This window comes from Citrus clementina, unplaced genomic scaffold (genome assembly GCF_000493195.1).
Source record: "Citrus clementina cultivar Clemenules unplaced genomic scaffold, Citrus_clementina_v1.0 scaffold_4, whole genome shotgun sequence".
NCBI lineage: Eukaryota > Viridiplantae > Streptophyta > Magnoliopsida > Sapindales > Rutaceae > Citrus > Citrus x clementina.
The window spans coordinates 1527830-1539173 of record NW_006262274.1 but is presented as its reverse complement, the minus strand read 5'-3'; the positions used below and the strand labels follow the sequence as shown (position 1 = coordinate 1539173).

The window sequence follows — 11344 nt, the reverse complement described above, 5'->3', positions numbered from 1 at the left end:
TGCAACTGTGATGATTCAGCCATGGAGCTTACGCTGTCTCTGGAGAAGCTAACAAATGAGAAACTCCTCAACTTGCACAAGGTAAGTTCACTACTTCCTCGAACATATTATGATGTTAAATTAGCAGATGGTATCAGAGCCTTGTTCATAAAGGTCATAGTGTTTAGAAATGCAAATGCTTAAGTTGAGATTTGTTTTCCCGTCAATTCTCTTGAACCACGGTTTATTTTGGACCAACAGGTGGCCAACAAGAACCATGATGTGCAGTTGGCAGATTTCGTTGAAAGCGAGTATTTACATGAGCAGGTAAAGTAAAACTTTCATTTTATTTGCTGTTATGGATTTGTTTCCATGCCCTGAGAAGACTGCTTTATGACCTCAAATCTGCCATTTCAATTGTTTGTCTTTTGCAGGTAGAAGCCATCAAAAAGATATCTGAATATGTTGCTCAGCTGAGAAGAGTTGGCCAGGGGCATGGTAGGAACCAAAACAAAATTTCTTTCTTAATTAATGTTACAAATTTGACTTTTTCCCCCCTTTTAAATATGATCATCAATTATCTGAATTGTCTTCTGTCTTCTCCTTCTAAACGGGTTGTTATGGTGGGGAATTTCAGGTGTCTGGCACTTTGATCAAATGCTGCTCCATGGGGAGGAAGTCGTCGCATGATGGTGGACACATCTTGCTTGTCACCTGACTATCCCTACTAAGGCTTGATCTTTATGTTGTTTTTGTTTTTTTGTTCACTAGTTCTTAATTTAGAAACTTTCAGGCATGCAATTAGTGCAGAAACTTTTACATTGTGTTGATAGATGAATGGCATATGGGGTACATCAGGCTTATCTGACTTTCTTTCTCTGTAGGAGTCCTCTGAAGTTCAATCTTGCAATTTGGGTGAATTATATAATATATAATTGTTGCTTGATTTTAAGTTGATGAATGGCTTGATCTCATAATATCTCAGCTAGACAGTGTATTCTGGGCTGCGAATGTTCTATTTGTTGAATTCATGGAGGGCATGGAACCTGGTCCCCTTTATGGGGACCAAGGTCATATATGACATGCCGTTCTTGTAAAAGCTCTGTCGCAATCTGCAACATGAGCAAGTGGCATTGTGTGACATGTTTTCACTCAAGGAGGGACCATTATTGATTATTGGTATCTGCTTTGATGTGTCTACTTGTTCTGGTTATGGCCATAAGTGTCGTCTCCTCTATTATAACTGCATCAAAACATAACGCCGCTGAATAGACCTTTTAGACTTGAAAGAAACATACAAGCCACAAATTATGCTCCATTATATCATCAGGTTATTTCATCCGCCACCTGCCCACCAAATCTAGCCCGCTATTAAGCTGTCGAAGGCTGCGATTGAGGAAAACGAACATGGATTCAGATGCGCATCGGATACTTTGAACAAAGCAACATCAGACCTATCACCATCCCATCTGGATTTTTTAAAAAATAAATTATGAGTTTTATAACAACTTGTCGCAACTTTATTCATTAAACTGTTGAGAATATAATTTGATGCTGTCACTTACTCATTCACTTACTGGTTACTTATATGTTGTATTAAGTTAATTTTGTACTCATTTGGATGACATTGCATGTCACTTGTGGGTCTCTATAGGAAGCTCAAAATTTTGAATTCAAGTCAATCGTATTATGATTAAGCACACAGATAATTGATTTACCCACTTATAGATCTCTTTGTATGGAAGAAGGTAAAATTCACTTATAGAAATAATTGGCTGTGAAAAGAATTAGTTAAATATTTGGTAGAATTTATTTTTAAAAATAATTATATGTATTTGTTAAATCTTACAATTAAACTGTAGTAAGAATATTAATGACTAAATTAGACATAATGTTGAATAAAATTTATTTACATATTTTTAAACATGTATATAAAATGTTTTTAATTGTTAATATATAATAATTGAAAATTAAAAAAATGTTTTCTATTATTTATTTTATTATCTCATTATAATTGGTAATAATAATAATTTTTTTTAAATTAATGATTTTGTTTTCTAATTAATAAGAATAATTTTATATTTTTATAGAGTGTGTGTATATGAAATTGTATTAAATATAAAGTAATTCTTAAAATTAGATTTTAAAAAATTATTCTTTCTTTATATTTCAAAATCTGTTATAAGATGAAATTATTTTTTTAAAATTAATTTTTTTAAATTTATTAAACACCAAAATTAATTTTTAACTTTTCAAAATCAACAATCCCTAATCCCTGAATGTGCTGCTTCTTTTTCTCTGTCTGCCTGCACAGTTTCATCACTCCTATAAGGGCGTAAGCTTCAGCTTCCAACAATTGATTTTTGGGCCAAGTTTAGAACTCTCTATTGAAGGCTACCCTTGATTTTAGAGGCAACAAATTGGAAGAGCCTACAGCAATGTCACACTTTAAACCCAAAAATTCTTTCATAGCCTCAAACCCCGTCTTGGGCTTAGGCCCAAGCAATTCTTTGCCGACCTACTGTCATCACTCATGAGCCCGCCACAGAGAGAAAAGTATTACGTCAAATTAAAAACGACAAGTCGTTTACTTGTTTAACAAATGAGTCACATTTTGAATGTGTGTCAATGCACTGCATGTCATATAACCATAGCTTTAAAACGAGATGATGTCTTTTCTATTTTCTGAAAAATTAGTCGTTTAATTGTTTAAAGGACAAATTCACTAATTATGATCAAGGCTATCATATGTGAGAGAGCTAAAAAACACATGACCTTGCTTTATCAATTACCCTTGTCTCCTATTGAGATTGTCCCAAAGAAGACTTTCTTTGGTAGCTAAAAGACCACACCTATCTTGATCCTATTTGATTTGAAAAAAAATATGAATAATCTAAGCATAATTTTATTTCTTACTTCTAACAATTTTATTCATTAAAATAAAAACTTTGTTAAGTTATATAATTATGTAACATACATCAACCCAATAGTTATTATCAGTAACGAACAGTTAATTTTTGTTGGTTATACTTTTGTGTTACTAGTAATAATTGTCGGGTTAATATATGTTTCATAATTATATAACTTAACAATCATCTTAAAATAAAAGACTATAATCTATCTTTAATTGGGAACTGTTACTTGCCCATTATTCATAGGTTAGTTGCATTGCGTGTATGTCGCCTTCATGCACCCAGGAGGCCAGGACACTGCAATTGCAGGTTGTTGACAAGTAAAATAACAACCCCTGGAGTTTACCCGACCCGCACTGGCCTGTCTATTCTTAATTTTTAAACCCGATCCTAGGCCCAGGCCCAAGCAAGGTCAAATTCTTTGCCGACGTGGAAATTTTTCTTTTTCTTTTTTCTGTTTTTAAAGGAGACGAAAATTAATGATTTAATTCTAAAAGCAGCACATAAACATTACTGCCGGTCCGCCGCGAGGCACCCTAATTTGATGATTGCGTCATTGTCGAGGTGTAAAAACTATAAATACGTGGCAGGGCACTAACGTTGCTTGCTACCAAATCAATCGTCAATCAAATCCCCGATTGTATAAGCACTGTAGTTACCGACACACCGAATCTTACTCGTTCGTGAGCGGAGCGTCTAAGCTGAGAAATTATTTCATCATCAAAGCACAAAACCAGAGACGGTGAAAATGAAGAAAGCTACGGCTTCTTTTATGTTGATCCTGTGCGTACTTTTGTTGACGCATCTAAACGACGCCGTTCAAAATTTCGACGTTCGACGGCACCTCTCGACTGTCTCAAGGTATTTACCGTTTTGCTGCCACAGCTTTAAATTTCTTTCTTGTTAATTCTTCTCCTTAGCATTTTTGCTTGTTTATTATTTTTGTATGCAGATACGACTTCGTAAAAGACGTCGTTGATAAGAACTTTGTACCTTCTGAAATTCCCGATGGATGTACTCCAATTCACTTAAATCTTGTGGTAATTTTTCTTTCTAAAATTTAAGTTTCTGTTCCATCTAACATATATATATATATATATAATGTGTTACCTGTCTCTTTACTGAAAGCACTACATTTTGTTTAATATTAACAACGGCTGAGCTAGTGAGCGGTGAGATAAAAAATTAGCTTCATGTTATTGTAAAATGGCGCAAAATGAAAGTAATTGTCTTTTTGGGTTGCCAGGCAAGGCACGGGACTCGTGCACCCACGAAGAAACGGATGAGGGAGTTGGAAAGATTGGCTGATCATTTGGAAGTACTTATAAGGGAAGCCAAAGAAAAGGGTTCGTCTTTACAGAAAGTTCCGGGCTGGTTACAGGGATGGAAGTCTCCCTGGCAAGGGAAACTGAAGGGTGGTGAATTGATTAGCAAAGGAGAAGATGAGTTATATGATCTCGGAATCAGGATTAGAGAAAAATATCCAGATTTGTTTAGCGAGGAATATCACCCGGATGTCTATCCCATTAAGGCTACTCAGGTTGGGTGTCTTCTCTTCTAATCATGTAATTCTGCCTTATATTGAAATGCTTCTTGTGTTTAACTCTAAGATGATTTGCATATTAGATATATTACTGTCTTACATTTGTTTCTTCTTTGACGAAATAGGTTCCTCGCGCATCTGCGAGTGCAGTAGCATTTGGCATGGGGCTCTTTAACGAGAGAGGGACTCTAGGACCTGGGCGCCATCGAGCATTTGCTGTTACAAGTGAAAGCCGTGCAAGTGATATAAAGCTGAGGTTTCATGATTGTTGTGACAACTACAAGGTATTTATATGATTTGGTGTTTTCTATTTGGGTTTTCGTCAGGCTAGTGAATTTCTTATATTTTAGTTCTCTAGCAGGATGTTAGTATTCAATCTAATTACTTAAATTTAAAGTTATTATGATGGCTGAAGGAGAGAATTACTTATTTCCTGTTCATATTGGTTTTGCATTAACCATATTCTGAATTAGTTGTTATAAATCTATAGTTATAGTCTCCAATTCCCCAACCATTGCTCATTTGTCTCTCATGTCTGCTTACAATATTGGTGTTTTCAGTTTCCCTTGATGGATGTGAAGAATCATGTCGAGTGATCTTACCTTGTCACACCTAAATCTTACAATTGGCAAAATCTGAAATTTCAAGATAATAAAACAGCTCTTGATTTTGATATTCTAAAAATTTATGTGGTGAAATGGATCTTTGATCATAGAAGCTTGAGCTGCTGTGGCCTACTTTTTTCTTTCCTAAAGTTGCTTAAAAGTTATTATGGATGCAGGATTTTAGGATAAGTCAGGCCCCTGCAGTTGAGAGGCTTAAGGAACCGATTCTTGATGAAATTACCTCTTCGATAGCAAGGCAATATGAACTGAATTTCACAAGACAAGATGTTTCCTCTCTTTGGTTCTTATGTAAACAGGCGAGTTCTTAATTCGCATTCATTGCAAACAAAAAAAATTCTCTCATGAGTCCAAAATTAATATCCCGTTGGGATATACTTATGCTGAGATATCCTACTCGCTTTCAATTTGACAGGAAGCATCCTTGTTGGATATAACTGATCAAGCTTGTGGCCTCTTCAGTCCTTCTGAGGTACGGGAAATGATATCTTCATTTTGTTCTTTGATCATATTTCTTGTTATTTTGTTCTTTTGTCTCTGTATGTCCTTCCATAGTGATAAATCATTATCATGTGTTTAAATTGAAGTTATTTAAGATTTGGGTTGTTGACTCTTATTATTACTGATTGTAATGCTTGTGCACATTAACATATAGTGCTTTAATTAGATCACATTTTTTTTTCTTTCAGATAATCAGCATTTTTGTCTCTTGACTATAAAAATTAAGTTGAAGTAATTAATACATTATATAGTTGATTAGTTTAAGAAAACTATGATTTTTGTTGTATGTTTGAATAATTTGTAAGTTAAACCTCTCAATCAATACCATTCCATCAATACAAGAATTATTCTATTTTCCTTGCATCATGTTATTAACTTGCAAAATGTGTTCACATGTTGCAGGTTGCTTTGCTGGAGTGGACAGATGACTTAGAGGTGTTTATATTGAAGGGTTATGGTAAATCATTAAATTATCGAATGGGAGTTCCTCTGCTTGAGGACATTGTTCAATCAATGGAACAAGCTATTAATGCTAAAGAAGGTATCATAAATCTCTGTTTTTCTTATTGCTTGCCAACACGCATGATCCCACAAATTTTTATTTTTTACTTTTAATGGAAGGGGGGAGATTTGGACTTTCATGTGGGTTATTGCAATTGAGATTCTTAGGGAATGGTGCTGTTAGAACAGCCGGTTCCATGGAACAGCTCTAAAACTAGTGGGCTAGAAGTGCAATTGGTGCCAATTATTGTTGTTAGCGACTATCAACTGTTTATGGATATTATTTAGGTTTTGCCAAACTACCTGCTAATAATTCTCGAACCATTGCTGGCTTGCCCAGATGTATATCTATTGTTATTTTCTGATAATTAGTGAGTTCCCGCTTCTTGTGCCTCAGGAATAGCACAGGCTTTGCTTTTGAGATCTCTGGCAACTGATTTTTCTATTCATGCACTTATAAGCTTTTGCTTGTTGTCTTCCCTTGTCTAAAAAAGTTGGTTCAGCTTGTGGAACAGTGAAAGGATATTGTACTATCGTTAATGGCATCTTTTCTCTCTAGCTTCTAATGTTGCCTATGGATCTTGTAGAGAAACATACTTCTGGAAATTATGAAAAGGCGAGACTTCGGTTTGCACATGCAGAAACTGTGATTCCTTTTACTTGTTTGCTTGGACTTTTCCTTGAAAGATCTGGTGAGGACCTTGCCATTACTTCCTTGAATTCTCGTGTGATATTTGGAAGGATTAAACTGTTTAAAACCTCCTTTTTTCTCAATGAACTTTTGAATATTGTAGAATTCCAACAAATACAAAAGGAAGAACCCTTGGCACTCCCGCCAAAGCCTCCCCAGAGTAGAAATTGGAGAGGCAGCATTCTGGCACCCTTTACTGGGAATAACATGCTGGTTCTGTACAGCTGTCCTGCCAACTCTTCCGACAAGTACTTTGTACAAGTATTGCACAATGAACATCCGACTTCAATGCCAGTAAGTTCTGGATTCTTTCTTTCCTTTTCTTAAGTGATTCGCGTTGTTTGTGGTGTGTGGTTTTTCACCTGCAATTGATTGCATGCGTATGTTTTCATTACTTGAAAGATATGGAATTTTACTTCTGTCATGTGCTTGAGTGGCCAGATTAAATATGAATTACAAAGTAAAGCCTAGCTGATTTTATTACTTCATGCCTTATTATTTGTCTGCCTTCTGATTTGTGCTATAGCAATTCTATATGTACTAATATTTCTCATATTTGTGAATAGGGTTGCAATGGTACAGATTTCTGTCCATTTGATGTTTTTAAGGTACAGAAATCTTACAAACTCATATCATTAGAGATTATTGCTTCCCACATGTTAATCATGCGACCGTTTTGTTTTGTCTTTCCACAGGAAAGAATTGTTGCTCCACATTTAAAGTATGACTACAATACGCTCTGTAATGTTCAGACGGAACAAGCCATACATAAGTCTAAAACTAGTAAGTTGTCACTACTGCTTCGTTGGCTGTTCCCACGGTGGAATGATGATACCCAATCTCACAAAGTAGAGTTGTAGTTATTTTTAAACTAAGAAAATGTTGTATTTTCTTACATGCTTTTTTCGTTGTTGGCACTCCTTGATGTGATTTTCAGCCATGGCCAGCTCCTCCTAGCAGAGTTCCATTTTGGAATGAATTCACTTCTAACCTATATAATCAATAACAGTTTTGCCGCTAATCACAATAGGACTTTGCTGGTTCAATTCCATATTCCTACCTGCAAGAACTTATTGAATCCATTGATTGGGCTCATAATAAATTAAAAGTTGCTCCTGCTACTCAGCCGCCTCGAGCCAAGTTTTATCCAGGGCTCTCCTTTCTAAAATTGATCGTTTGGCCATGCTTTGTATGATTAACTATTTGATTGGCTACTAGTTTGTTTTATATGAAAATATTAGTGACTTTAGGAATTCGATCTTATGGATGGTGCTAATTGCTTTATCTGGAATTTGTTTTGCTAATTTTTAAGAAACACTAGACTCTTTATCAAACTGACTCTTGTTTTTTCAAATATCTCTTTACATGCATGTGTTGATTGATAAAGAAGCCATGGTATATGACTATAATGAATTCAAGGCTTCATATATTGGTACGGCGGAGGAATCATCTTTCTCCCTTGGCAACCTAGAAAGCAATGAATTTTGTGTCATGATACATTGAACTTTTTCATTTTAAAAATAAATAAATAAATAAATCTTTGCATAAATACAAGTTAAAACGTATTGCACTTGCCTTCAAACCCTCTGAGTTCAAGCTCACGCCATTCTTGAACCATCGCACAACAGCAACACATGAGATGAGTTAAGAAGTCATCGCACGAACCGCCCTGCAAAATAGATTTAAGTCGAGGGGTTCTTTCATTTCTAATCATCATAACCGAGGTCTCAGGATTCACCTAAAATGGGGAAAAGGGCACCTGAATGTTAAAAGTTTCTCGCAATTTTTTCCTTATGCAACAGCTATAACAGCAACATCCACAGAAGATAGAATATGCCATGAGAGTATTGATTGCTTGCTCACGAGCTGTAGCAACAATTGAACAGGCAGCTTCATCAGAATCTAGTTGGATCTACACTACTACATTGACAATTTCATAATGATACTCTATCCGCTTACATATTTTCCCTTCTGTCACTGCATTAGCTATCTTTGAAAATGTTCCACAGGGATATATGCAAGTCTTCAAGCCTGCAGTAACACAGATCAAGCCCCCAAAAAAAAAAAAGAACAAAAAGAATAAATTCAGCTCAAGTTAAAAAAAAAAATTCTAGACTAGCTATCACCATTTTAATTATAAGAACTCACTTAAACAAGGTTCTCTAAGACAACCAAAAAGATCAGCTTCCCATTCTGATCGACTCTCATCTGCAGCTTTTGATCCCGGGTCCCCATAGCCAGAGTTCACAGCATTGGTCACGTAACTGTGCCATAATCAAATCACATTTTAGTATATCATTCAAAATCATTTGGTCTTTATACAATATACTCTCGCACAGCATTGGTCGCTTACCCTGAGATGACATAAGTTGGTTCATTAGCAACAAGTTTCTGCATCTTCTTCCCTGGAAGCTCATTAACAACATTCTCGGTAACATCAATGAGATGTTCAATCAATTGGCACTGCTTGGTATCATTGTTGGTTCTTGATCGCTGGAGCTCGATATGCAGTTTCTCTTTTTCTTCGAGGAGAGCTTCCTGGAATCCCAGCTCAGGATATTTTCTTGACAGTGAATTCTCCAATATGCTTGCATCTTTCTTTGAACGATCAGGTTTTAGTATCACGTTCTGTGCTTGAACATCCTCTTCATCAAGAGTGTACTCTCTTTGATCCGCTTCAATGGCTTGCAGGCCATCCTTCAAATGCTGGGTTCAATCACCATTCCATTGAAAGATCATTTGGTGGCATCGTCAAAGTAAAAATTGCATGAAGAATTTTTCCGACAAAAATTAGAACGATAAAAGTTTTTAGTGACAACTTGGGCAATTTTTTTTTTTTTTTAATCTAGACACAACAAATTTATATGGGATGGCCGCAATTAGATCGTCAAATAAATACATGTATTTTCAGTTATTTTTCTTTTTACGTCGCAATTAGTCAATTTTAAAATAAATATGTTTATATCAAAATATTTTATTAAATGAGTTTAAGGATGATGTGGTGCCCCATGTAAGTTTTCTCCAACCTCTTGTAAGTGACCGAGAAAGGGAAAATGACATGCGATAAGAAGTGGAAAACACACGTATAAGTTTTGTCAATACCACCGACAAATTATTCAATAATAAGTTGCGAGTTTCTAAATTTAATTTCTTGATCTTTAATCATATTATAAGCCTTGCAAGATTCAAGAAATCTTATCACTAGAGGCCCCACCACCGCTTCAGGACCCACATATATTGAGCGGTCCAGATTCTAGTGAACTTCAGGGAAGTACTGGGTTGAACCAAAAGTCCTAAAACAAAAACGAATGATTATGCTTGAACTAACTGACCTGCATGCGAAACTCATGAACCAGAGAAATCAAGGGCACTAGCCTAAGGTAACGATCGATCTCAGCCTGGACTTGGCGGAACTGATACACTACGCTCCACCCCATGGCAAGCATGTACAAATAGCTCTTGTCCCTGCAGCTCTCGACCAAGTCCAGAGCTTTCTTCAGAGCCTCCTCCAAGCAATCCAACGGCTCCTTTATCGCCGGCAAGCTCACCAGGTCCGTTGATTTCAACTTCTCCAACAAGTTTCCTATCATCTTCACGTGCTCAGCCAGCTGCTCGCAGTTCCTCCGGTGAGCTGCTGCCTTTCGAGCCGATGATATGATCGTGTTCACAAGGCTTACAGCATCCACTCCTGCTACTGCCTGCACTGCTAAGTTTGCCATGGTAGTAGTGTTTTCAGTGCGTATCAAGCTTGGAGAGAAAGTGGTTTTGTGTTGGAAGTGAGTTGATCAGTTTTGTTTCTTTCGGGGTTATATTGCTCTGCTTTGTTTGTTTTCTGCTGCTTTTTCCTTTTACTTTATTTTTTGGTTCATAGATATTGTGCAAATTTAATGGTTAATGCATTAACCCACTATTGTATTAAAGAAAATTCGGATTTGTAATTCAGTTTAATAGTAAGGTGTATGTTGCATCACAAGTAATAAAACACTAATCATCTCATTATTTTGTATGCTTTCTACCATAAATTCGTAATTGTAATTTTGTTGTTTAATTAATTATGTGTACTTGAGAGAATGTCTACATGATTACTTAAGATGATTGTAATGATTTGATTGATTAGGAAAAACTAAGTAATTTTCAATTGAGTAGAAGTTTCGAGTTTGTTTGATATGATTTAATGTTGGGACTTCTAATGGGGTTAAGGGATCTATTTTCCATCTTTAAGAAACAAAAGCTATTGGTAGGTGGATTAATGAACTTGAAGGATTTTACAACACATGATCTATTCTTAATAAATTATTATTTAATTATCTTTTAAATTTATTATCAATTCCAAAATTAATTCATATGATAAATAAAAAATTTGGCTGCAGATATCGATATTTATTACTAGACGTAATTAAGTCACTAAATGGTCGATATGTCCGAGTGGTTAAGGAGACAGACTCGAAATCTGTTGGGCTTTGCCTGCGCAGGTTCGAATCCTGCTGTCGACGAGCATTTATTTTGTTAAGTTTTATCGAGTTTCATTTTTAGAGGTTGTCGTAGTAGAATTATCTTTATACCCTTCTTATATCCTAAGTTTACACACGTCTCT

At 35.7% G+C, this 11344-nt stretch overlaps 3 protein-coding genes and 1 non-coding gene across 5 annotated transcripts in view; 3 read left to right on the top strand and 1 right to left on the bottom strand.

The window, feature by feature from the left end:
* LOC18044751 (ferritin-3, chloroplastic) overlaps positions 1 to 956 on the top strand; it is a 2599-nt gene extending 1643 nt beyond the window's left edge. The window contains exons 5-8 of the mRNA XM_006435742.2: positions 20 to 81; positions 241 to 306; positions 414 to 477; positions 617 to 956. Coding sequence (XP_006435805.2) covers positions 20 to 81; positions 241 to 306; positions 414 to 477; positions 617 to 669 — 245 coding nt within the window. The 3' untranslated portion in view covers positions 670 to 956. The remainder of the gene's footprint in view (positions 1 to 19; positions 82 to 240; positions 307 to 413; positions 478 to 616) is intronic.
* A 2443-nt stretch (positions 957 to 3399) lies between these two features.
* Positions 3400 to 8034, top strand: LOC18045120 (multiple inositol polyphosphate phosphatase 1). Of its 2 annotated transcripts, XM_024185957.1 has the most exons (12): positions 3400 to 3752; positions 3844 to 3931; positions 4138 to 4431; positions 4560 to 4718; positions 5216 to 5356; positions 5473 to 5529; positions 5961 to 6099; positions 6647 to 6751; positions 6854 to 7044; positions 7317 to 7358; positions 7446 to 7533; positions 7688 to 8034. In XM_024185957.1, exons 1-12 carry the CDS (start codon positions 3640 to 3642, stop codon positions 7705 to 7707), a joined length of 1437 nt encoding a protein of 478 aa, XP_024041725.1. In that variant the 5' UTR covers positions 3400 to 3639; the 3' UTR covers positions 7708 to 8034. The 2 variants fall into 2 exon arrangements, with proteins under 2 accessions (XP_024041725.1, XP_006435803.1); XM_006435740.2 differs by having other exon boundaries at positions 7446 to 8034.
* A 413-nt stretch (positions 8035 to 8447) lies between these two features.
* Positions 8448 to 10579, bottom strand: LOC18045119 (protein MID1-COMPLEMENTING ACTIVITY 1). Its single transcript, XM_024185958.1, has 5 exons — positions 10083 to 10579; positions 9104 to 9456; positions 8899 to 9014; positions 8710 to 8781; positions 8448 to 8616 (listed from the first exon to the last, which is right to left on the bottom strand). Exons 1-5 carry the CDS (start codon positions 10467 to 10469, stop codon positions 8489 to 8491), a joined length of 1056 nt encoding a protein of 351 aa, XP_024041726.1. The 5' UTR covers positions 10470 to 10579; the 3' UTR covers positions 8448 to 8488.
* A 582-nt stretch (positions 10580 to 11161) lies between these two features.
* On the top strand, positions 11162 to 11243 carry TRNAS-CGA. Its single transcript has one exon. It is a non-coding gene; the product is annotated as a tRNA-Ser (tRNA).
* The last annotated feature ends 101 nt before the right edge of the window (positions 11244 to 11344 follow it).